The 27,384-nt window shown below is 38.2% G+C and overlaps 1 protein-coding gene across 1 annotated transcript in view; it reads left to right on the plus strand.

Moving 5' to 3' along the window:
* The window catches only part of dph6 (diphthamine biosynthesis 6), a 294,336-nt gene extending 289,784 nt beyond the window's left edge, over positions 1-4,552 (plus strand). The window contains exon 15 of the mRNA XM_060828371.1: positions 1,696-4,552. Coding sequence (XP_060684354.1) covers positions 1,696-1,814 — 119 coding nt within the window. The 3' untranslated portion in view covers positions 1,815-4,552. The remainder of the gene's footprint in view (positions 1-1,695) is intronic.
* Positions 4,553-27,384: the final 22,832 nt, after the last annotated feature.

Genomic DNA, 27,384 nt, shown 5'->3' on the forward strand with positions numbered 1-27,384 from the left:
GTGAGTCGTGTAACCCTGCAGCAAATATGCTAAACCTTCACTTTATGATGGTGAAAGACCTACACTTGGTTTTGAGCTTCAATCTTTGTTCATTCCAGCAAGCATTTTTTGGGGGGATCTCACCTAAATTACGCTGAAGCTCAGAACTCCATATTTCATGCCTTAGACTTTCTTACTCATACTAGCCAATCATGTTTGTGGCATATTGGTCAGGAAGACAATGTTTCAAACAAAAGATCATTCTTATTTTCTTCCCCCAAACCTAGATCATTGGTAAGAGCCTTTTATAGGAACTGAGTCCCTTCTTTCAAAATCTACAGGGAATCAGCTTGCAATTGAGCCAAGCACAAGCATTATACTGTTTGCTGCAAGCAAGCAACAAATTTGTAGCAGACATTGGATATAAATTCTTGAGTTATTAGCATCCTGTACAAAAGTAAATTCCTGTTTTTGATTGTATAATGTTGTAGCAGAGCAATGGTATTTGATATTGTTAGCATGTTTTACACTGTTTACTAATCTCCATGCTTCATTACTTTCCAAAGGCATCCAGAAATTGCTGTAATTTTTGTTTTTATCATTGCAGATAAACTAAGTTTTCTAAAATCAATGCTTTTTATTAGTGTCAAATAAAAATTAAGGGGTTCCTTTGTATGTATTCCAGCACTTTAGCCATGCATGGTGAACACTTTTTACCTTGATCTAATAACAATGGGTTGCTATTTTTCATACATTATAAAAGATCAGATAGTCCCAAGAGTGCAGAAGAATTAATATTAAAAGCATGTTCTCATAGCTCTGTTTACAATTTTTGCAATGCAAATGGAGCAGCTTCAACCATTTCTCTGCATTTAAATCTGACTGTTTAAAGAATTATGCATTGTATATGTAATCATTCAGTTCTGTGGTCAGTGTTTGTTGTTTTAAAGCACAAAAACATTTTTTTCCAAAAAAAAATGAACTAGTGGTAGATGCTTTAAATCAAGTTTTCAGAAAAATAAAGAACTAATTAATGATCACTCAGCAGAAAGCACTTCATGCATTAAAAAACAATCAGTCCTGGGTCATTCACCATAGGTCCTTAGTTTGGCATCAGTGAAGCCAAAACTACTGTCTTTCTAATGCATCCAATTAGTGGCCATATGCTTTGACAGTAAGGAGATGTGAATATTCCACAATCTGCTAGGGACCAAGAGACATCAATAACTTCTGAATAATCATATAGGGCCTGGTCAATGGGTTAAGTGCTCCACTGACCATAGGGCACATCTTTAGGGACAGCATGACTTACCCTAGAACCAAGAATACAATTCCCTAATGGGACCCCTCTTCACAGGACAAGCCATGTATGGAATTTATACTCTGAGGAGTAGTCCTTGGGTAGTTTCAGATGTTTGATGTGAGGTTTGTGAAACCTAGCTTACCATATGCTACAAACAAAGTGCAGCACAGCTTTCCAGCCAGTATAGATTTTTTTGTAAAGGCAGCTGAGACAAAGAGCTTTCCTGTACTATTAAATTCTTTCTCATCATGTAAAAATGTAAATATCAGAGAGACTATTTCAAGAAAATGCATTTTTGTTACAATGGTGTATCTTTTAACATTATGTATTTTTAGAATTGCATCCATTATTTAAGTAGTGATTTGTGGTTTCTATGTGACTAAGTTACTTTTTAACCCTCTCATTATTTTTAGATTTGGAGAGATCCCTAGAAGATTTACTGGACTTAAAGTTCCCACTGCTGATTTTGGTGCCTGCAGCAGATTTGCCTGGCCTAGAAATTCTGCATGTATCTTGTTGGCTGAGCAGCTAAGGACTAAAGACAGGATGGAGAATTATGATTACCCAGCTACTGTAAATCCATTTCCTCCCCCTTTTTTGAAAGAACGAAAACAAAAGCAGAATTCCACCTGTGTTTATAGTAGCAGATCCAACAGCGTGCAAAAGAAAGAACTTCAAATAACACTTTGGTCAACACTATGTCTAGATTGTAACAAAGGGCTTCTTGTTCATGGCCAAGTTTACTATTACGTTTATTGGCAACCGATAAAAGTAAAGCAGGACAAAGGTGTTGCGTATTACTGGATTTGTTGTTGATATTAATCTATGGAGTCAGCCAAAGGAAAGTCAATCAGCTTTTGTTTTAAATCTGTGCAGGTAGCATGAACAATAATGTGTCTGAATTTCAATGTTAAATTTATAATGCACAAAAATATATAGTTGTTTTCGTTTCATAACTATTGTTAACTTTTTTCATCTTTATAATCATTTCCATTATTGTGTTATTGATGAGCAGCAAGTGAGTCCTTACACCAATAGTTCAATTATTTAATGCTTAAGTCTTAACTTTTTTAACGCCACTTCCTTTCCTCCTATAAAGAATTTTACACTGTGTAAGACAGCCTATCTCCTCAGGCATTTGCAAACCTTTTCCCAGTGGTGACTTTTCATGCATGTTCCTTGATTCTGTGTGTGGGGTGTCATAACCAAGCTTAACCCCATTTTCACTGATCTCAGGTCGTGCACTTTGTCAGATGGCCATAAGGGATAAAAGTTCTCTATGACTTTTGTCTCCCTGATCCTGAAGGCATTGCGACACTTCTACCAATATTTAATCCAAAGATCAGCTGATTCAACTGAGTCCAGGAATCAAGCATTGGATGGACATTCCTGATTTTTGTAAGTCAGCTACCCACTGTGTTAATTCTCTAAACCATAGAGGGCCAATTCTGAGATTATTACATGCAGCTATACTTGTAGCTCAGCAGTGCATAAACAGAAAAAATGTTATGAACAACCTTTTCTTTCTACTTAATTCAGCATTTGTACAAAAATAGAAAGGCACTTGCCTATTAAAGCTCAGTCTCCCCAGTGAGTCATTTTGATCTAGGACTTGAAAGTGTTATGAAGCATGCTTTAGAAGCTGTTAGAAAAGAGATTCATTTTCACTGGCTTTATATGTTGTGTAATAAATCCACGCAAGTTACTGCACAGGTTGAACAACTTGAGATTTCCGAGGTAACTGAAGCTATCTTGCTGATGAAGATAAATTATAGATGTTCTGTTTTTGTGTGTGAAATACCCATTTGATGGTTCTTTGAAGCAGTTCAAGAATGGCCAAAGTTCGCTGTCATCATTAACAAAGGTCCCATATTGTAAAGGTTATGATACCAAACTCACCACCTAGAAATATATCAACTTTAATTCAATAAATCTGGTCATTTGGGAGTTGGAAACTATGACCACCAAAGTTACTGTTTGGATATGGTCCGCAAATGTTCATGAATGTATTTTTGAGAAGATTTTGACCCTGCCATCGAAGTTAATCTACAATTTACTCTGATCGACTTTAATACCATCATGTGTGACCCAGCATGCCATCGATTGATAAATGCACACTTAGCCAGCGGTGCTAGTATCCTGAGAATAATATTTTCCAATGGTGCTTATCTTGTGTGTGCATGTCCATATTCTCTCCTCCACATATGTAATTTTTTGGTTTCTGTTTCCTTGCATTATAAGTTCTACTACTTCCTTGATCAAACTATGCACTGATATGGAACTAATCACTGATATGCTAAAATGGAAATATAGAAAATCCTAGCAGGTCTAGGCCATTGGGCCCTTTGAGCCTGCTACACTATTCATTACAATAATGGCTGATCATCCAATTCAAAAACCTATTCCTACCTCTTCCTGGTATTCTTTGATCCCTTCAGCCCCAAGATCCATGTCTAATTCCTTCTTGAAATCATGCAGTGTTATGGCTTCAGCCGCTTCCTGTGGCAGTGAATTCCATGGGCTCACCATTCTCTGGATGAAGAAATTTCTTCTAATGTGTCATAAATATTGTAGTGTACTCCAAATTCTTAGACTGTCACCGCTGGCTGTGGACTCCCCTGCAACCAGGAACATCCTTCCTGAATTTACTAACGTTAGAATTTTATACATTTCCATGAGTTCTTCCTCATTCTTCTAACCTCCTTTGAATGTATTCCCCAATCAATTCAACCACTCCTCATACGTCAGTTCCACCACCCCATGCTTACACTAGTGTATTCACCTATTATGAAAATATCAATTTTCATCGATCTTGAGGATAAATCTACCTGTACATGATTGAATTTTGAATTGAGTGATGTAAATTCATTAATAACTGTTTTATGATATCAGAAAATCAGAGTATTTATTGACAACATAGTGACCTATGGAAGACTTTTACTACCCGAATATGAGACTAAGTGCATTAGTTATAACTAATGACTGAATTTCATTATGGGGGTTTACATAGTCTTTATTTATGCCATGTTTAGTAATGCAGTCTTTTCCATATAGTAAGTTAAAGCAATGTATTTGGTCCATCGTGACATGTTAATACAAGATATGTAGAAATGCACCTGAAAATAGCACTAATAAGCCTTGCCTTAAGCCTAGTATTCATGGTTAGAAAAGAAGCTGATTAAATTATTAATTACTCCAGCCCAGGATTATTTGGATAATGTGATTAACATGTCAAAATGTATTAATATTAAAAATTGTAAAGAAAACAAAAGAGACTATTTCACGTAATAAAAGTAAAATATTGCTGACTCTGGAAATCTGAATTTTTTTTAAAAGGTGCTGGAAATACTCATCAAGGTTTGGCAATATCGATGGAAAGTTCATATTTCAAGTCAAATATGATTTTTCTTCATAGCAGAAAAATGTAAGAATGATAGGTTTTATGCCATTGAAAGCTGAAGAGGGTATGGAATATGTATAGGGTGGGAGAGATTAAGTGACAAAGGTATCATTACAGAAAAACATTGCGAATGGCAATGGCTGCAGTACAGAACATATTGAAACAAAGAATCTGGTCATGGTGAATTATGTTGCTTTACTAGCTGTTTATGTTGCATGTACATAGTACTTCTATAAATAATAAGTCTGCAAACAGTCACAGATGTAAAACACTTTTAAAAAAATTTGGACTAAAGAACTATTTCTTCTTTCCCAGTTGGGACCATTGTTATTCTTTTTATTATAAAACTAACCCAAAAGGTAAGACATTATATGGTTCTTTCTGTGACTGTGGAGATATAAATGAGATCATATATTCAAGAGTTGATCTTGTGCCAATTTCTCATTTTACCAACTGCAGTATAACTACATCAGTGGAAAGTAGAAACATTTAATTTATCTCTTTTTATTGAATGTGTGCCATTTCGTGCCAGGATTTCCAGTCATAAGAACTAAAAAGGTAATATGAGAGGTAGCATAAATCACAATTGATGCGAACTCTAGAACATATTTGTGCAGACTTTTAAGTGGGGTTAGTTCATTGCACAATAGCAGTGCAAAAGCCTGGTATATTGTGGCACTTAGGTCATGATTCCAGTCGACTTAGTACAGGATGACTAGGGTATTAAGTAATACAATACAATAATGACTTTAATAACATACACCTAGCTGTATGAACTTAATTTCTGCTCAATCTTCAACTCTCCTTAATGTTTTGTTTTTCCAGCTCATAGTCATCAAACAGGCCTGAAATTCATGCGTAGGAATATCACTTATTGCACAGGATTTTGTAAACGCTGAAATAACTGAATTGTATTCATTGTATGAGAGCTCTGTACTCAAACAGGTATATTGGTAGCTGAAATAAGGGAAACCTTGACGTATGTGAGATCTCTGACATTGCAAAGTTGTTACACATGGGCAATATAAAAATACTCAAGCTGCTCTAAGTAGTTATTATCTTAATCGTTTTAGACATTTTATGGAAACATAACCTTGGATTAGACCTGACACAGTGAAGTGAAAGTGGTGTGTTTTATCCTGGGTTGCAAACTGTGGAGGAAACAGCAGTGGGCTGTCTCTTGAGTAGAGAGAGCAGTGCACTGAAGCAGCCACTCAAGGACACTATGTTCCAATGTGCTTTAATGACAATGTTGAGCACTTTATTCCAAACAAAAGTCTTTTTTTTTGTATGCAAACATATTTAAGTTATTGTAGTGTACATAAACATATGTTCTCTGTGTGCAAGAAAACTGATGTTTCCATTTAGTCTGATGCTGGCTGTATATATACATTAAACATAATATATTTGTATAAAATCGTCATCAAAAGCTATGAGTTAAACCAGCAACTGATTGCATAAAATGCTTTGATGTTGTTTAATTATCTTCAAGATATTACATTCTGTCAAATAAAATTATATTTACAACTTACATTTCATTCAAAGGCAGTAATTTAAGGAAGGGTGCCTTGAGCAGTTACCTGATTTTTTTGTAAATAATGATGCGCAGTGAATAGGACATTTTTATTTAATTTTGTTTTTATTTTCAGTTGGCGTTGTTACTGCCATAGTTTGCCCAAATCAAGTTTGTACATTTTTTTGGATAATCTGGGTGAGATAAACTGCTAGTTAGCTGTTAGTAAGAGGCTCAGAGGGAATCAATAGCCAAATTTTCACCACACCTGATCTTTCCATTGAAATTCATAAGCAACACTTCAGGCTCCTTTCAGAGACTCCTTTCATGACCTCACTGTAACTTGGTTTGAAATGAAAATTCTTGAAATCGTAAATAAAAATTGTGTAGCTGGCTGCCAAATTGCTCGAAGCTTGTTTTGCACTGCCAGCACCAAACAGTTGAGACAATCATGTATGACCTGGAAAATATATGAATGCAGGCTAAGCAGAAATGACAATTTCCGTCTGCCAACTACTGATTATAGTTTAACTGTTATTCAGGTGTTTTAGAACAATGGAGGTAGCTTAATCTCTAGCCTCCTGCATTCAGACAAAGCCTAAGGCAACGTTTCATAAAATTGACTAACAGCAAATTTGTAAAAAAACATTTATGCGTTTTATTGGATTATAAAGTTAACCATGTGTACTTATCTCTGTGGTGAGAGAAATAAAACTGTGGACTTAAAGAGCCTCATGGATTGTATTTTAATTTCAATTTGGGAATTTTTGAAATGGTTGTCAGTATGTCTGGAGATGGAAATTAGAGGCAGTTCATGTGATGCACTGGGAGCACTAAAGTACCCATAAAAATCTTGAGCAATGAGATGATAAAACTTAAAATATGTTTGGAAAGAAAAATCTCATGAATCTCACATTATTGCATGAATAAAATGGGAAAGGTTGGGAGATCCATTTATTCTAATGGTAAGAAAGATTTTGATCATGGCCATGTTCAGTGCTTACCTCAAGTAATCACTACCTGTTTGCATTACTTGTTCCAGAAGCATTATCAGCCAAGATCATCCCAAAAAATGTGCAAACTTGAGTTGGAAAATTAAGAAAGTTTTTCATTGATACAGTGTCTTTTACAATCTCAGATCACCCCAAAGTGTTTCATAGTTAATTCAGTACTTATATTTTAATTCACTTTTAAGAGAATCAACCACAGTGCCATGGGTCTGGACTTACATGTAGGATGCAATTTGCTTTCATAAAGGATATACGCAAACTGTTAGTTTTCCCAACAATTGGCATTAGATTCATGGTCATTATTAAACCCTTAATTCCAGATTCTTTATTGAATTCAAATTCCACCATCTGCTAGGGCAGGTTTCAAATCCGGGTCCTCAGAACATTAGTTGAGTTTCTGGATTAAGAGTCGAGCAGTAACACCACTAGACCATTGCCTCCCCAACGTTTGAAATGCAATTAATGTTGTAATGTAGAAAGATTGGTGACCAGTGTCCACAAAGTAAGGTCTCTCAAACAGTAATGAAATAAATGATCAGATGATCCATTTCAGATGTGGACTGGGGCTTGAATATTGACCAGAGAAACCAACCTCACCACCACCAGCAGCACGGCCAGCTCTTGTTTGAACCCCGGCCTAGGATATTTGATGTGACTTGAGAGTACAGACAGGGCTTTGATTTAGTGTTTCATCCAAGAAACAAAATAGTGTATGTGATATGGCAGCCCTCCTTCAATGCAGCCCAATGACTTTGATTGTGTGCTCAGGTTTCGAGTGCAATTGGAGCCTACAACTTTCTGACTGTGAAGTGAGAGCACTACTACTGAGCTCCAGCTGACATAACATTAGCAGCTTCCATGTAAGTGATAATTGGAATCATCCCAGAAATTGATGTAACACAGAGTTTAAACAGTCTTATTCAACTGACCAAAAAAAAATGAAGATGTGGTTGAAGTTAGAAATATAACATTGATGTAGATTAACTATTGCTGAACAAAACTAAGCGCAGAGCTTGAGTTTTCAATCCGTTTGGAAAAGTTGCTATTTATAATATTTAAACTATATTGACACAGATATGCTATTGTATAAGAAAAGTCTTAATAGCTTAAAACTCTTTTTTTTCATTCAAAATAAAATACACTTCAGTACATTGATACAAGTTCTGAATTGCTGAAAATGTCCAGCCCGTGGATCATAACCCAGGATCACCTATATATTGAATTCTAATTCAACATATGTTTTTTAAGGAGGACAATGAATATAAATTCAGTGATTTTCTGTAGAGAGAGGCACCAGAATGTCACACTAAATGAGAAGCTTTAAAGGGATGGATTTAAAACAAAGAAAACGCACTACAGACTAAATTGTAATCTGGAAGTTACCTGAAACTGTGATGGGAGAAAATAGTCTGGACAAGAGCCATATTTGGTATCGTCCCCTTTCATGAATACACAAATTCAGAGTTAAAAGCCAGTTCAACCCTGATCTGTGTGTGATAGCTGAGGTTTCAATGCATTAGCCTGGGTTCAAGCACTAGTATGCTCTGAAGTTCATAATTCAAGAATCACCAAATAGTCACCACTACATTGCACAGCTCTTGCTCTGAGGGCTAGAAACCAGCTAGTCAGCAAGCCAGTGAAATGGAGAGACGACAAATGAATTTCAGTCAATCTGCAAAGCCAAGAGTCTGAACATCAACTGTTATATATGTGTTGCATTATTATTTCCTCTCGTATTTGGTAACTAATAAACTTGCTTAAATGTTAAGAATAATTGGTTAAACTGGCTCCTTTTAAAACATAAGGCAATTTGGTCCATGGGGACATGTGTCCACAAGAGAGGGTTGTATGTAAATTGACCTTTTTGCAACCAACTTTTGTCAAAAAAGGTGAATAAATAAGGAAGTGGAGTCAGTACATTTTTTTCTCACCCATGAGCTTGTCAATTGGTGGTATCCTGTCTGTGACCATAATAACTTGGGGAATCTCACCAGGGATCTGCTGCTAATAGTGTAAAATGCTGATCAAGAGTGAATGAAGGCATGCAAGAAGACTGAGTTTACAGCACAGTGTAATTGTTATTTGCACTTGCACTGGGTGGGTTACCTTACCAAAATATGAATTTGAGAAATAACTGCTAACAGGTTTACCAGCATTATATTTGTATTTTGTAAATCCAGAGTTGTTAGGTAGCTTTATTCTGGAGCAAAGTGCACTGAGGATTTTTCTTCCAGGTAGTCACATTCTGCATTAGACTTGTGTAAAGTTGGTGAACTCAGTTTGCATCAGTGCTACAGTAGTAATATAGCACATCCTTAGATATATATTTAGTGCAAATTCCCCTCCAAGCCATTTACTGTCCTGACTTGGAAGCGCATCACTGGGCCTAGTGTACCTCCCTAATTGCATTATAGGTCTACCTACAGCACATAACGCTGCAACAGTTCAAGAAGGTAAGTCACCACTTAATGTCACCTAGACAGGCAATAAATTCTGGCCAAGGGACACCCACATCCACAGATGATTTTTTTAAAAATTGTTTTGCAATCAGTAAAACTGACTTAATACAAGTTAGCGATTCAATTGACTCTTCTATTCAAATTTGCTCAGTTCATATATTTTGGGTTCTTATTTTTAAAACTAAATTCTCAATCTATTGTAGTATTTATATTTCTAATTCTGTTCAATGGTTAATAGTTTAGTGCAATAAATCCCACTGTGTAGCTTGTGTGAGAAAGGGTAATCATTAAAGCATTAAAGTTAGTTAGATAATTAGCAAGATATTTGACATGAAGTAAACTATTAGATGTATGTGCACCATCTAATTCAGTGCAACAATTAGGATTATTAAATTTTAAATCAACCAATTTAACATTGAGTTTAATTTATTTGAGTCCCAGCTGTGTGAGGAGAGATGAGCCAAGAAAGAAAGATTGGTTTGTTCTTAATACGTTCCACACAATAATGAATTTGAGATATGAAGTATTTAAACCAGCATTCAGTTAGAAATGTGATTCTTTCATAGGAACATGGGAGCAGAAGTAGACCCTTTGGCTCATCAAGACTACTCATCCATTTTAAATCATGGCTGATCATAAGTCACCATGTGTTTTATGCAGTAACGCAGGAGGTAGGACAAGGTCTGCAGCTTGACATGTCCAATTTTGACTGTGGTTGATTGTATCTCTGGATAAAAGGCAAGCGTTTTTTTTTCTGAAAAAATGTGTTTGATAAATAAAGCCTTCAGAACAACCACCATAGATCATCCACTTCACAACCCAATTAAACCTGAGCCAACTTTCTGGCTTGCCAACTGGTTAAAGTTTGTTAAATTTGATGTATGGAATAATTATTTGAGAAATCAAAAAATCATGTAGGAAAAACACTATATTTACAAGTGATACTTTGCAATCTTTTGTCAGTTCATTTACTCTAACTGACTACATCAACGCAAGGCAAATCGCAAATAATTCAGAGGCGGAGCAAAGCAACATAAACTGAATAAAACAGATGTCAATTGAGTTCTCAACTTTAGCACATTTTAATTTGATTTGATACCTATTGCTTGTTCCCTTTCAGTTCTGTGATATGTTGAATTTTACAAAAAAATAGATTTTTATGAAATAAATATCCTGTAGCATCTACATCAATACTTAAAAGGCAGATTTACAGTTGTACATGCCGTTAAATCAACATACGTTTATTATCAGCTCTGGTGTTGGAGATTCAGTGGATATTGCTGCCATCTAGTGCAGGGGTGGTGTAACACCTTGTCAGATAATTCGCAGCATTTTCTAATTTGAAAGAAAGTCCTTCCATGAATTTAAACAGTATTGAAAAACAGAGCTGAAAATAATACAGAAAAAGAACAAAACAGCAATGTTGTCATCTGTGATTTAAATTTTAAAAGCTTTGAAGACAAATGACAGCAAATAATGTGAAACCTAGAAATTAGCAACTATATTGATAATGCAAATTATGCAACTGTATTTATGTTATTTGTAACACAAGTAGATGAACTAAATTTTCAAAATGTATTGGCTGCGATGTTATTTAATTCACACAACCAAAGTTTGGAAGATAGTTTTAGTATAAATGAAAATTAAATATCTTATACAACATGTCAGCGTAAGTATCATTTATTGTTGATTAATGATTTTTATGTTTTCTTTCCAAGATATACAATTCATAATTATGTTCTTTCTGCCTTTGTTTGTATTATAATCATGGTAATTTTGCATCTGTAAATATGCTTGAGCAGAAATGAAAGTTCACAGCTCGGGGCTACAGATAGATTTGCAGACTAACAGTGCACTTGAGAATGGTGTATGTGTTTAGTAATTCAACTAATTTGAAGATTCCCAGAAGGTTAATCTCAATTCAAAGGAAATCTAATTGCAGCTTTTCTGTTGCTAATTCATTTGATCTCTGAGCCTACAATGTGCAATAACTGACAGCTTCATATTTGCTTAAAGATCATCTGTCACCTAATGCATTCCTGTAACTACTATCAGCCAAGGAATAGCATGTGACCTTTGAACTTTGCCAGGTCACAAATGCCCCTTCTCTATGACCTCAGTGGAATACCTGGGACCTTAAAATTGCTGTTATAGCACTTTAGCAGATTCTCTAAGATTTTCCTATCTTGCAACTTTCTATCTCAGTTCTTTCCTTTCGCTATATGAGAGTTCTATTGTGTCTATAAGCAAATCTGTGAAATAAAGCAAACCTTTCCAAATCTGCCCAGCTTCAAAATTTAAACAGGACAAGGCTCCAATTTAAGTAATACAAATGCAACTTGGCTAGAGATTGAAAGACTGGGTGTGGAGTATGGCAAGTGTCCAGCGAGCTGCAGTTTGGAACTCTCAAATTTACAGTGCCAGGCATGAGGCTAATGGATTGCTTGTTTTAATTTATTTTAACTTTTCCATAATAACGTGTTGAGATTTTTATTGCAGTCTATGCCTTGTAGAGATTAGTGGTTGTCTTGAGGAAAGAAATATGCTAAAATTCACAAAGCACTTAAATCGTTACAAACCTCAGGACAAGTGCACCGTGAAGGGTGAAGAATGAAGGGGAGGATAGTTACAGGACAGTAACTCTTACATCTTGCTGCATATCTCCACACTTTCAAAACTCTCCCCAAAATATGTTACAAGATGTTAAAGACTTCTTGATTTTAGTTTGATCCTATATAATATCTGTTCCCTCGTGACCTCACCAAATTTCATTAAGTCCACAATCCCCAATTTATAGGAACAGGTGTAAGCCATTCAACTCCTTAAGCTTATCCAGTTCTGCTTTTAAGATTCTTGTTCTGCTTTTAACCTCCTTGTTTTGAATTTGCCCACCAAAGGAAATAGTTTCTCTCAGTCTACACTCAATCAAAGTCTTCACCAACCTTAAAGACCTCAAAACAGATCACTGTTTAATCTTCTGTATTTAAGGGAATCCAAAGCCCAATCTATGCAACTTGTCTTCATAATTTAACCCCTATAGTGTCAGCACCGTTCTAGTGAATTTGTGCTTCACTTCCTTCAACTTGTTCACTTCAATATTCCCACCTTATCCTGCTGTCCATCTGCAATCTGGTTCAAAAGTGAAGGACCTCAGGATAATCAATACCCATTCCTTCTTTATAAATTATAAAACTTATAGTTAAAAAGTTAATTTTAGAGAATGGCAGTATCTTCCTTCCAGAGTCTCAGGTGATTTACAGCCAACCAGTAACTATAGTTCCTTAGTGTTATTAATGTAAAATAAACATATCAACATAGGTTTTATAGATTTGAATTTCTTTCACTGTTAGGTACTGTTCTTAGAAACCTCTGCAGTATGAATAATATGAAATATGTAAACCCGATAACATCAAATCTATAGCATTCAATGTTGGTAGCCTGCTTAATTCTGTTCTTTGCACACGAACTGTACACAGGAATTAGGAACAGGAGAAGGCTATTTGGGTCTGTAAGCCTGCTTCACTTAATAAAATCCTGACTGACCTGATTGCAGCTTCAATTTCACATTCTCACCTATCTCTTACATCCTCTGACTCCATTGAATTTGATAGATTCTTGCATGACAATCTTACAAATAGTCACGACCTTCCTCCACTCTTCTCAAGAGAAGAGAAATCCACAGACTTTCAATTCAAAATTAAAGATAAACATATTGTAGATGATTCTGCATAGAAAAGTAGTCAAATTTAGATAACTAGTATAAAGCAAACAAATTATTCACTTCTGATTCCTGAAGAAGGGCTTATGCCCGAAACGTCGAATTTCGTGTTCCTTGGATGCTGCCTGACCTGCTGCGCTTTTCCAGCAACACATTTTCAACAAATTATTCACTTCTGCCATTATTCTGTTCTGATGAAGAATTGTATATGATAAAAACTCAAAACATTAATTGTTTCTCTCACCTCCAGTAGATTCACTGGGATGTGCAGCATGGAAACAGACCCTTCAGTCCAACTCATCCATGCTGACCAGATATCCTAAATTAATCTAGTCCCATTGCCAGCATTTGTCCCATATCCTTCTAAAAGCTTCATACTCATGTACCCATCCCCAAGCCTTTTAAACGTTGTAATTGTACTAGCCTCCGCCACTTCCTCCAGCGACTCATTCCATACATGCATAACCCTCTGCATGAAAATCCTTTAGGACCCTTTTAAATTTTTCCCTCTCACCTTAAGCCTATGCCCTCTAGTTTTGGACACCCCCATCCTGGAGAAACAACCTTGTCTATTGAACCTATCCATGCCCCTCATGATTTTATAGATCTCTCTAAAGTCATCCCTTAGCCTCTGATGGTCCAGGGAAAATAGCCCTAGCCTAATCCATCTGTCCCAATAGATCAAACCATGCAAACCTGGCAACATCCTTGTAAATATTTTTTCAACCTTTTCAAGGTTCACAACATCCTTCCTATAGCAGAGAGAAACCATTGTGTGCATTATTTCAAAAGTGGCTTAACCAATGTCTTCTACAGTTGCAACATGACCACCCAACTCCTATACTCAATGTACTGACCAATAAAGGCAAGAAAGAGGATTCTGAGTAATCTAAGATGGAGGATGGGAAAAACGGCAGCTTGTAAGAGCTGCTCCTTTTTTGAGATATTTTCAGTGTTGAAGCTGATTTCCTCTAATTCTGGGTGCAATGGTTACTGTCTTATATGCTGTTGGGGGAAAAAAGATCAAAACAACTGCACTTTAAAAAGGAGGAAGACAGACAAAGTTGGTGCCTACATGGGAAGTGAATCGAACAGTGAAATAAATCTGCACTACTGTCTGACCCAGCAGTGAATCTGTGCAGCTGACTGTCCTGCTTGATGTCGAGTATCGCGGGACATGGGAGTTATCTAAGATAAATTAACAGCTAAATTCACAGCTGACCTTGGAGAAACCTGTGTAGTAGAGCTCAGAGCAGAGGAGCAGCGAAGTGGCTTCTTAAAGTGTAATCTTTAGTGAGTTCTTTTGTAACTCTACAATAATGAGTAGAGTGGGTTCCTTTTTGATTATATGTTATTTTGAGATGATGCCAGACCTGCTGAGCATTTTGTGTTTTTATTATAAATTGTTAATTTGCCTTGCCTTTCCCACCTTATGCAATGTTAGCAGTAATAAAGAACTGTTGGAATGTCAAAATTTGTCATCTCACAGCATGTTCTGATGATTCAAGAAAATCGTTAAACATCCCATGTTGGTATTCAAGGAGGATCAAAGGGTTCTCCATGTCTGTTCACCAATTTTCCTTGCTCAAAATCGATAAACTCATCTTTTAGCTCCTTGCCTTTGTTGGAAGTAGCCACAATATTTGGCTGTGTGACCACATTCAACATGTAAAATATCTTTACACATTTCAACATGACATAGTGCTATGCAAGTGTAGCTTTTCCATATTTATTGTCAGTTGAAATAGTGTTTGAATCCTATTGATCACTCAGTGATTAATGTGCTATTATTTTTCCTGTACATAAACAAATATTAAACAAATCAATAAAAGCAACATACTGTGAATTCTCAAAATCCGAAGCAAAGAAAATGCAGAGAAACTCAACAGGTCTGGTAACATCTGTGGATAGAGAAGCAGAGTTAACGTTTTGCATCCAATGTGACTTCTTCAGAGTGTTAAACATGGGATAACTATTGACACTTGCCTTACCTGAGTGCTGGTCTCAAGGTGGTGCTTACTCGTAATGATCAGGAACCATATCTCAGTCTTTCTTTTTGACTGTGAGAAATAGAAAGAGAGAATCTAGGACAAGAGCTATCAATTGTTAAAAGCTTTATTGTATAGCAGGAAACACTAAGGAAAATTGCTACCTAAGTTAATTACTGCAGGTAGCAATTGAAAACTTCAGAGAAGTGATAGGCAATGCTACATCATATGAAAGGGGACAAATCTTTGATCTCAGAGCTAAGATTTCAGACAATTCATAACATTTTGAACCATTGTGTCTCGAAATGCATTTCTGAACTTCTGAACCTTTTTTTAAAGTAAAGGGTAAATATCGCAGTAACCATGAAAACCTATATAAAGATCACCTGTTTTTGTTTTGTTTATATGCTGTAGTGTGTACACACAGAGTACACCAGGAAAATGTATATAAACCAAGAATACTATTAAAATATTTACCCTGGTGCTTCTAATAATTATTTGTCCTCTGTGCTATTTATACTCTAATTTTGCTTTGAGTTCATCCTAAGACCCAGATTTCATAGCAACCACAATCAGTGTTGCCCTGGAGGCTGAGTGGCCAACAGATCTTATCAAGTTTTTTTTCCCTTCATGTTCACTTCCATCTGTCTTCATGCCTCTTTCTCTCTCTCTGTCTCTCCCTGAGCTCCCTGATTCTTTAGTTTCCACCTCTCTAACTCCATTTCTTTTCATGTTCTTCTGTGATTTTTCTAATTTTGGTGTCATTATTGGTACCTGTCTATTGGATAAATTGACTGACCATTAACTTCTGCATTATCTTTTGGAAGTTTTTTTAGATGTCAATCAATACGCATGTACAGCACAGAAGTATTTAGCACAATAGATCCTTGCTGGTATACTTCTCAACAATCTCAAGGGTGTGTTTTTGTAGATTTGATATGTGTTTTTTTTTTGTCATAATTCTCAAAATGTACTCAAGGTGAAGAAACATTGCAGTTGTTGCTGTGACCCGGCCTTACACTACGGAACAATTCTATTACCCATACAGCTACAGTTGGATATGGAGCTTTATGGAACCTGAATGTGATGAAAATTCAATAAAGTGTTTATAGTTGGTCATCAATCATTTCTTCCTATTCTTCTATCTAATAGACTTCTTCCAATGAAGTCCATATTACCAGAGATATTTCTTTTCTCTTCCAGCACTTCTACACACATCCTAGCATCTTGCCCATTTTTTATTTTTATCGTTTGTACTTTTTTCTGGTTTTTTTTTGCTTCCCCTCACTAATTTGTTTGTTTGCTTTGTTCTGTTGTTATTTTTATGCATCCCTTATGAACTGAACAGTTTAGTACTTGTGCAGCAGTGCGTTTATATTGCAATTATGTTTCTCCTACAACAGGCAAAGCACTTTTCTTCATTCTTAAATGAATGCAGAATTTGGGAAGCTTCCAATTGTTGATCAGTAAACTTGTAACATATCTGGCAATCTCACTATCTCTCTCGTCATGAACACTGTTGTTGGCTTTGAAATTCTACCAGCAGCTATTGATTTATAAAGTCAGCTCAAGCCGTTTTAACACAGGTATCAATCCATTTATTTTAAATTAATGCCTGCATGTAAATAACAGTGTAATTTTAAGTCAATGTGTTAAGCATTTGTATGCTGTTATGGTCTTGAAATAATGACATGGATAACAGTTAATACAATTGAGTCATGGGACTTTGAGGTTAATTAGATTTGAAAGGAGGTAAAACTGAAATAGGATCTTACAGAAATATATAATATTAAATAGTAAAGTTTGTTCTGCATATAAAACAAAACTTTTCACTATACCTAGGTACATGTGACAAGAATAAATCAAATCCAATTGGATGATGTAAAGCTGGAGCACGACTGACAGGATGACAGTTGGTACAAAATGAATTAAATCAAGATCAGAACAAAATATTTTATGTAATCAGTGATCAAGATTTGAAATTGTCTTTTAGAATGGGGCAGGAACCTTGGGTTCATACTAAATCTATTTAGATAGCATGATAAGTGGGTTGCATGTCTTAGGCAAGATAATACATAGAACATGCAAATTATGAGCAGGAATCAGTAACTAGGGGCATTTACAATAAAAGGTAGAAGACTGTGAGAGGAGAATTAAAAACAATCCGTTTTACTCAAAAAGTGGCGGGAGCCTGAAACTCACTGCCTGAAAAGGTGGTTTGGTGAGAAACTCATGTAACATTTAGCGGTACTTAGATATTCAATTGCACCGACATTGCCTCCAGTGGGATTTTGATTAGTATAGCCAGATCTTTGATGACAAGCTGAATGGCCTTCATCTGTGCTGTAAAGTTCTATGGGTCTATGAGTGGGCTATTCAGTCCATTGGCTCCATGCCACTATTCAATGAGATCATGAATGATTTGACTGTAGTTTCAACTCAAATTTCCTATCTACCGCTGAGACATCTTGACCTTTTTGACAATCAAGAATCTACATAACCCTGCTTAAATATATATAATGGTCTGCCTTGGCTGCGTATTCAGCAGCCTAACAACACTTATAACACTCGGACAAAGCAAAAATCTCCTTTATATGTGAGACACTTAATTTTAATCCATGTGCCTTAATTCTAGTCACTTTCATAAGGGGAAACATAGGAACGCACATCATATGATGTGCCAATGAGATGTAATATGCACCATCGCAAGAAATAATGTCACATGATCTTGCTCCATCCTGCAGCCTTGTAACAACATGAAGCCACTATAAGATGTTTCTTAAAGTTGATGTTTCCTCAGCAGACTCTGTAAATATTGTTTAGCAGCAAAATGAGACCGAAGATATTGCACATAGAAGTTAGGAACAAGTGTGGGCCATCCAGTCCTTGGAGCTTGCTCCCTCATTTGATATGATCGAGGCTGATCTGATTCTGGTCACAACTCTATATTCTTGTCTCTCCCTTCTTTTCTAAATGAAAAATCTACCTAAATCTGCCTTGAAAACATTCAATGGCCTAGCCACCTTCTGAAGAAGAGAATTCCACAGTCCTCTGAGTGAAAGAATGACTGGCATCTAATTCTTAAAGGGCTCTTATTTTTAAACTGGTTCCCACCTGCCCCACAAAAGGAATCACATTCTCAGCCTTAACCTTGTCAATTCCCTTCAGAGTATTATATATTTCAGTAGGGTCAACTTTAATTCTCAGCCAAATGGGCCATCCCATTTCTGTTTATTTTGACTTTGGGATAATGACACTTAGTGGATCACTTGAAACATTTCACAATTGACATGTGGGTCAGTTGTTGCAGTTTGATTAGCATCATGGTGAGACTACCTCATGATGGAAGTTTTCAGAACTGGTGTCTTTTATTTTAAAGAGCACAAAACTCATTAAGATTTCATTATTAAGTTCCACTCCATTTATAGGTAATATTCAATGCTCTGAGTGACTCTCTTGTGATGATGAATATGGTAAGTCAGATTACCTTCTACAATAAATGCACAGAGGCCAGTATCCTGTCACCAAGTCAACCTATATTTACCTGTGCACAGTATACAGGCTGCGGCCAGCCAGCTCAGAGTCAGTCCCTAAACTGAGGAGATTTCAAATCCCCTGTTTATATATTTTTTGTTTCCACCACACTACTGCTACACAGCTGTACTGCTTATTTTTCCTGGCAGCACCTATGATGTGTGTGTGTAAGTGCAAGGACTCAGTGAAGAAATCATTATGCAAATAATTTTATTCAATACTTCAACCACCAGGAAAAGGACCCTGTGGCCAGGGAACCAGTAACAAGCAAAGTCCAATAAGGGCAACGCTCACGTGAAATTTCCTGGTTATATTGATCAGCCAGGGCTCCCTTATTGGCCCAGGTTAACAACTCGGGGATGCTGCCTGACCTGCTGCGCTTTAACCAGCAACACATTTTCAGCAAGGAACTCCTAGTCAATGAGATCCATTTAGTTCCAATCACTCTACCTTCTTTATTTTTTTCTTTTGTTTGGCTTTATCATCTTCAGTTTTTCTTCTTATTTGGGAAGAAAATGACAGGTGGTGAGGAAAATAGTGCTTACAACAAAAGAGAGCATAAGCCCAAGTGCATTCATCTGAAATAAAGGCCAGAACAAGCAAAAGAGGAAAGACTTACACTTAACTAAAAGAGAGGGTCAAAAATCAACCTGGGCAAGGGCCAACAGTACCACTGAGCATGGAGGAAAACAGAAACTGAAGGAGGAACTTTACATTCACGCAGTGCATCTAGAATTGTTTCACCACACTCTGGGATCCTTCGCGAATGGATTGTAAATCAGATATCTTACAACATTAGGGATCTGAGCCAAGAAGTTAGAAGGGTGCCCAAAGTTCCACTTCGAGGTAGAGATAGCAACCAAAACAAGAAAAAGGCACAATTAAAGACCTTTAGCAGGCACTGAACTTGCTATTAGCTTAGACAATGGGGATGAGCTACCTGGAAATATAAACACAAGAAGGCACCAGCTCCGGAGAATGAGACATAAGAGAAGTGTATAAAGCAGCTCACTGACAAGGTATTGCAACAGAAGGTCCTAACGCCAAATATATATTGATTACTTTCCTTCCTCTTTTACGTATTAGCAGTCAATCTACATCACCAATGCCTACTAACCAAGAGAAAATAAAGCTCTATTTAAATTCTGAAGTTATTTCGTTCACTGTACACATTTTACCACACAAGAATTTTCCATGGGAAACAATGAGGCATATCTGAATATACATCATGAAATGAATTAAATGAGGTGCCCTTGATGACAGGTGGTATAGATTTAAGGTCAGGGGCAGAAGGTTTTGAGCAGATGTGAGGAATTTTATTTTCACCAAGAAGGTGATGGAATTCTGGAACTCAGGTAGAGGCAGTAACCTTTATAACATTGAGAAGTATTTAGATGTGTATTTGTGATACCGTGGCATACAAGGCTATGTGCCAAGTGCTAGAAAATGGGATTTGAATAGCAGGTGATTTTTGACCCACACAAATGTGATGGGAAGGATGTTTTTCTGTGCTGTAGATTTCTATGGCTGTATGCCTGAACCTTCTGAAATATTTTTCTTTTTAATTGCCAGTAAAAGTATGTTTAATTTAAATTTTATTCAATGAAGGCCAGGAAGGATTGAGAACTAAGGTGTGAAGGAGATAGGGAGCAGTGTGGAATGGGTCAAGATAACTGTGAAGCAGACAGCAAGGAATATGAAGCATATCAGGATCATTGAAGTGAGGGAGAGAAAGAAAATCAACCGTGTTATCACAAGAAAGCCATAACTTGATTGGCTGGTGAGTATTGTAGCTTTTCTTTTGTCCCTTTTGTCAAACTAAGGTCTAAGGAGGAGGGAAATTAAAATTGTCATTATTTTTCATTACAAAGGGTAAGTAAAGCATGTTTAGTTAACCCCACAATATTTAAGCAACAACAGAAGAGAGGTGAGTCTTAATTGTTTAAGTAGTGCAATTTATTTTTTAATAGATACAGGAATGCCAAGGAAGCTATAACTCTTGGAGTGCACTATTCTATTGGAGAACTCAGGATATTTCCTGTGTCCTGGACAAATACATGAATTGGAATCAGCTGTAGTGGCTCACGTTTTGTATTTTGGTACTGGGGCTGTCACTGACATCACTGTGTTGAATCTGCGAGGTTGAAAAACTTGTGGGCTAGTACATAAGGGATCTGGATCAAATGGGTCAATGGGCTGAAAAATGGCAGATGGAGTTCAATCTGGAAAATGTGAGGTATTGCATTTTGGTACAACAAACAAGGGGAGGGCTGATATAATTGATGGTAGAGCCTTGGGTAGTGTTATAGAACAGAGGGACGTAGGAGGTCAGGTGCATAATTCTTTAAAATTTGCATCATATATAGACAGAGTGGTTAAAAAGGGTGTTTAGAATGCTTGTCTTCATTGCTCAGTCCTTTTGAGTATAGGAGTTGGGAAGTCATGTTGAGGCCTTACAGGACATTGGTGAGGCCTCTTCTGGAGTACTGTGTCCAGTTCTGGTTGCCCAGTTATAGGAAGGATATTATTAAGCTGGAGAGGGTTTGGAAGAGATTTACCAGGATGTTGCCGGGTGTGGAAGGTTATGAGTTATAAAGAAAGGCTGAGTTCTTTTTTCATTGGAATGTATGAGATTGAGAAATGACTTTATAGAAGCTTACAAAGTAAAAAAGGGTATAGATAGAATGTAATGGTAGTTGTCTTTTCCCTAGGGTGGGGGGTTTCAAGACTTGGGGGCACATTTTTAAGGTGAGGGGAAAGAGGTTTTAAAAAGTCATGACGGAAAAACTTTTTACACAGAGGATGGTTTGCATTTGGAATGAACTTCCTGAAGAAGCGGTTGATGTGGGCACAATTACAAAGTTTAAAGGATATTTGCATAAGTACATGAATAGAAAAGGTTTGGAGAGATGTGGGCTCAGAGCAGACAGGTGAGACTAGTTTAGTTTGGGATTATGCTCAGCATGAATTGGTTGGACTGGTGTCTGTAACCATGCTATGTGACGCTATGACTCTATGAACAGGTAGTCAAGGAGAAACACTCAGTTAGTAAGACAGTCCCCTGAACACACCTCACTCTTCAATCAATATTCAGCTATGATTACAAGTAGTCTAACTTTTTGTAAGCAACTGCTTGCTTAATTTTATCATAACCCTCCAAATTATTTGTTTAAATGGAGACTTTTAAGAGGGTGCAGCTGTGAAGAAATTGCCCAGTGGCGATTCCTTTGGCGTATGGTATGATCAGGATTCTGCAAGATCTGCAAGGGGGAGGGGTTTAAACTAATTTGACAGGGGGATGGGATCCAGACTTGTAGTCCAGCAAGTAGGTTAGCTGTATTTCAGGATATCTAAGAATGTAGGGAGGCTGTGGAGAAGGTAGCACTGACAGGGAACACTTGCAGACCCAGAGATGGGCTCAAGTGTGTATACTTCAACGCAAGGAGTATCAGAAATAAGGTGGGTGAACTTAAGGCGTGGATCGGTACTTGGGGCTACGATGTTGTGGCCATCATGGAAACATGGATAGAAGAGGGACAGGAATGGTTGTTGGAGGTTCCTGGTTACAGATGTTTCACTAAGATTTGGGTGGGGGGGGGGGGGGGGGGGGGGGGGAAGGGAGTGGTAAAGAAAGGAGGGGGGTGGCGTTGCTAATTAGAAATGGTATAATGGCTGCAGAAAGGCAGTTCAAGGGGGATCTGCCTTTGGAGGTAGTTTGGGCTGAAGTCAGAAATAGGAAAGGTGCAGTCACCTTATCGGGTGTTTACTATAGGCCCCCCAATAACAACAGAGATGTCGAGAAACAGATTGGGAAACAGGTTTTGGAAAGGTGCAGAAGCCACAGGGTGGTAGTCATGGGCGATTTCAACTTCCCAAATATTGATTGGAAGCTCTTTAGATCAAGTAGATTGGATGGGGTGGTGTTTGTGCAGTGTGTCCAGGAAGCTTTTCTAACTCAGTATGTAGATTGTCTGACCAGAGGGGAGGCCATACTGGATTTGGTACTTGGTAACGAACCGGGACAAGTGATGGGCTTGTTAGTGGGTGAGCATTTTGGTGATGGTGACGACAATTCTGTGACTTTCACCTTGGTTATGGAGAGAGATAGGTGCGTGCAACAGGGTAGGTTATACAATTGGGGGAAGGGTAAATACGATGCTGCAAGACATGATCTGAGGAGCATAAATTGGCAACATAGGCTGTCAAGGAAGGATGTCGTTGAAATGTGGAACTTTTTAAGGAACAGATACGACGTGTCCTTGATATGTATGTACCTGTCAGGCAGGAAAGAGATGGTCGTGTGAGGGGACCTTGGTTGATGAGGGAGGTTGAACGTCTTGTAAGGAGGAAGAAGGAGGCTTACATAAGGTTGAGGAAACAAGGTTCAGACAGAGCATTGGAGGGATATAGGATAGCCAGGAGGGAGCTGAAGAAAGGGATTAGGAGAGCTAAGAGAGGGCATGAAAAATCTTTGGCGGGTATGATCAAGGATAACCCCTAGGCCTTTTATGCGTATGTGAGAAACATGAGAATGACGAGAACGCGGGTAGGTCCGATCAAGGACAGTAGTGGGAGACTGTGTATTGAGTCGGAAGAGATAGGAGAGGTCTTGAATGAGTACTTTTCTTCAGTATTTACAGATGAGAGGGACCGTATTGTTGAAGAGGAGAGTGTGAAACGGACTGGTAAGCTAGACGAGATACTTGTTAGGAAGGAAGATGTGTTGGGCATTTTGAAAAACTTGAGGATAGACAAGGCCCCCGGGCCTGACAGGATATATCCTAGGATTATGTGGGAAGCAAGAGAGGAAATTGCAGAGCTGTTGGCAATGATCTTTTCGTCTTCACTGTCAATGGGGGTGGTGCCAGGGGACTGGAGAGTGGCAAATGTTGTGCCCTGTTCAAAAAAGGGAATAGGGATAACCTCGGGATTTACAGGCCAGTTAGTCTTACTTCGGTGGTAGGCAAAGTAACGGAAAGGATACTGAGGGATAGGATTTATAAATATCTGGAAAGACACTGCTTGACTGGGGACAGTCAGCACGGATTTGTGAGGGGTAGGTCTTGCCTTACAAGTCTTATTGAATTCTTTGAGGAGGTGACCAAGTATGTGGATGAGAGTAGAGCAGTGGATGTAGTGTACATGGATTTTAGTAAGGCATTTGATAAGGTTCCCCATGGTAGGCTTATGCAGAAAGTCAGGAAGCATGGGATAGTGGGAAGTTTGGCCAGTTGGATAGAGAACTGGCTAACCGGTCGAAGTCAGAGAGTGGTGGTAGATGGTAAATATTCAGCCTGGAGCCCAGTTACAAGTGGAGTTCTACAGGGATCAGTTCTGGGTCCTCTGCTGTTTGTAATTTTTATTAATGACTTGGAAGAGGGAGTCGAAGGGTGGGTCAGTAAATTTGCAGACAATACGAAGATTAGTGGAGTTGTGGATAGCAAGGAGGGCTGTTGTCGGCTGCCAAAGGACTTAGATATAATGCAGAGCTGGGCAGAGGAGTGGCAGATGGAGTTCAACCCTGTCAAGTGTGAGGTTGTCCATTTTGGAAGGACAAATAAGAATGCAGAATACAGGGTTAACGGTAGAGTTCTTAGTCAGGTGGAGGAGCAGAGGGATCTATGTTCATAGATCTTTGAAAGTTGCCACTCAGATGGATAGAGCTTGTAAGAAGGCCTATGGTGTATTAGCATTCATTAGCAGAAGGATTGAATTCAAGAGTCGTGAGGCGATGTTGCAGCTGTAAAGGACCTTGGTAAGGCCACATTTAGAGTACTGTGTGCAGTTCTGGTCGCCTCATTTTAGGAAAGATGTGGAAGCTTTGGAGAAGGTGCAGAGGAGATTTACCAGGATGTTGCCTGGAATGGAGAATAGGTCATACAAGGATAGGTTGAGAGTGCTAGGCCTTTTCTCATTGGAACAGCGAAGGATGAGGGGTGATTTTATAGAGGTTTATAAGATGATCAGGAGAATAGATAGAGTAGACAGTCAGAGACTTTTTTCCCTGGGTACAACAGAGTGTTACAAGGGGGCATAAATTTAAGGTGAAGGGTGGAAGGTATGGGGGGATATCAGGAGTAGGTTTTTACCCAGAGAGTGGTGGGGGCATGGAATGTGCTGCCTGTGGGAGTGGCAGAATCAGAATCATTGGTAACCTTTAAGCGGCAATTGGATAGGTACATGGATAGGTGCTTAAGCTAGGACAAATGTTCGGCACAACATCGTGGGCCGAAGGGCCTGTTCTGTGCTGTATTGTTCTATGTCCTATCAGATAGATAATACAATTCAATACAGGTCAAATATGGAAGGTTTGAAGGGCAATTGATAAAGCAAACAAAAGGAGCCAAAAATGGGAGAATGTTGTCCCTGGGGACATGGTCCACCTTAAACCTCCAGATTATTACAGGTCTCTGATATTGGGTATCTCAAATTTCTAGTTTTAATTTTTCCCCTTGTTGAGTTGTTACGACTCTCCGTGGTCTACAAAGGCCTTTTTAGTTTTTACTTTACTGTTTCTGGCTGTTTTGATCTTCTATAAGCAGGCTTGGTATTGCTGCCTTTCTAACTGTAGTCTGCTGCAATCCAAAAGCTGACAGGCTCCATGTGATTTTGGAATTAGCTCAGTTATGAGATATACCGGAGTCTTCAGACTGGATAATCCACCCCATTCCCCCTTCCCGTTCTCCTCCTTGGATGGTTTTGGCTGCTGTAGAGCTGAAGATTTCTTCAGGCTAACATTGTCCGATTGGAATCCACACTGCTGTTCACCATGGTTTGTTATTAGTTATCTACTCTGCCAGCAGAGTTCCCATTGTGATTGTGTCTGTTGGCACCGTCTGGGATGCTTTGGGTAGATTCTGTGCTGCTGATCCTTCTTCTTGGTATTCATCAACGTTACTGTTCACGAATGGGGAAAGTTGGCCAAAAAGCCTCTGGCAAAAAATACACTCAGTTTTGATAAACAGAATTGTTTATTACATATCACAATAACTAGTTACAACTGAGATATATGAAATTGCTTGGTAAGGCCTCAGGCTAGTCTTAAGAATAAGCTTACATTACTGCTACTGGAATATTCTTGCACACAACTTACTGACAACTAAACAAACTGAACACACATTTGAGAAGCTCCTCCCACGGACAGTTCTTTATGTCCCAATGGGCAAATTTTATCTCGTGATGTCAGTTAACCATTTGAAGTGTTTAAGTGCCATATACAACATTTTGATGCTTTCATCTGCTGTCACGTACAATTTTTATCTGCTTATCACATCAATGCCTCGAGTAGAGATGAATACTATTGCAAAAATTAAAAGGAATAGATAAGTATGGATTGAGGATTGGCTGTCTGACAGAAGGCAGAGAGTTGGGATAAAAAGTTCTTTTTCAGAATGGCAGCCGGTGACAAGCAGTGTCCCGCAGGGTTCAGTGTTGGGACTGCAGCTGTTCACATTATATATTAATGATCTGGATGAAGGGACTGGGGGCATTCTAGCGAAGTTTGCCAATGATACGAAGTTAGGTGGACAGGCAGGTAATACTGAGGAAGTGGGGAGGCTGCAGAAGGATGTAGACAGTTTGGGAGAGTGGTCCAGGAAATGGCTGACGGAATTCAACGTGAGCAAATGCGAGGTCTTGCACTTTGGAAAAAAGAATAAAAGCATAAACTACTTTCTAAATGGTGGGAAAGTTCGTAAAGCCAAAGTACAAAGGGATCTGGGAGTGCTAGTCGAGGATTCTCTAAAGATAAACATGCAGGTTGAGTCCGTGATTAAGAAAGCGAATGCAATGTTGTCATTTATCTCAAGAGGGTTGGAATATAAAAGCACCGTTGTGTTACTGAGACTTTATAAAGCTCTGGTTAGGCCCCATTTGGAGTACTGTGTCCAGTTTTGGTCCCTACACCTCAGGAAGGACATACTGACACTGGAACGTGTCCAGCGGAGATTCACATGGATGATCCCTGGAATGGTAGGTCTAACATACGAGGAATGGCTGAGGATCCTGGGATTGTATTCACTGGAGTTTAGAAGATTAAGGGGAGATTTAATAGAAACTTACAAGATAATACATGGCTTGGAAAGGGTGGACACTAGGAAATTGTTTCTGTTGGATGAGGAGACAAGGACCCGTGGACACAGCCTTAGAATTAGAGGGGGTCAATTCAGAACAGAAATGCGGAAACATTTCTTCAGCCAGAGAGTGGTGGGCCTGTGGAATTCATTGCCACAGAGTGCAGTGGAGGCCGGGATGCTAAGTGTCTTCAAGGCAGAGATTGATAAATTCTTGATGTCACAAGGAATTAAGGGCTACGGGGAGAATGCGGGTAAGTGGAGTTGAAATGCCCATCAGCTATGATTGAATGGCGGAGTGGACTCAATGGGACAAATGGCCTTACTTCCACTCCTATGTCTTATGGTCTTAAGTACCAGTAGACCAAAGTTCTATGTATTTCTAGGCATTGCTTTCAACTTCACTCC

The sequence above is a fragment of the Hemiscyllium ocellatum genome, chromosome 8 (genome assembly GCF_020745735.1).
Source record: "Hemiscyllium ocellatum isolate sHemOce1 chromosome 8, sHemOce1.pat.X.cur, whole genome shotgun sequence".
Classification (NCBI taxonomy): Eukaryota; Metazoa; Chordata; class Chondrichthyes; order Orectolobiformes; family Hemiscylliidae; genus Hemiscyllium; species Hemiscyllium ocellatum.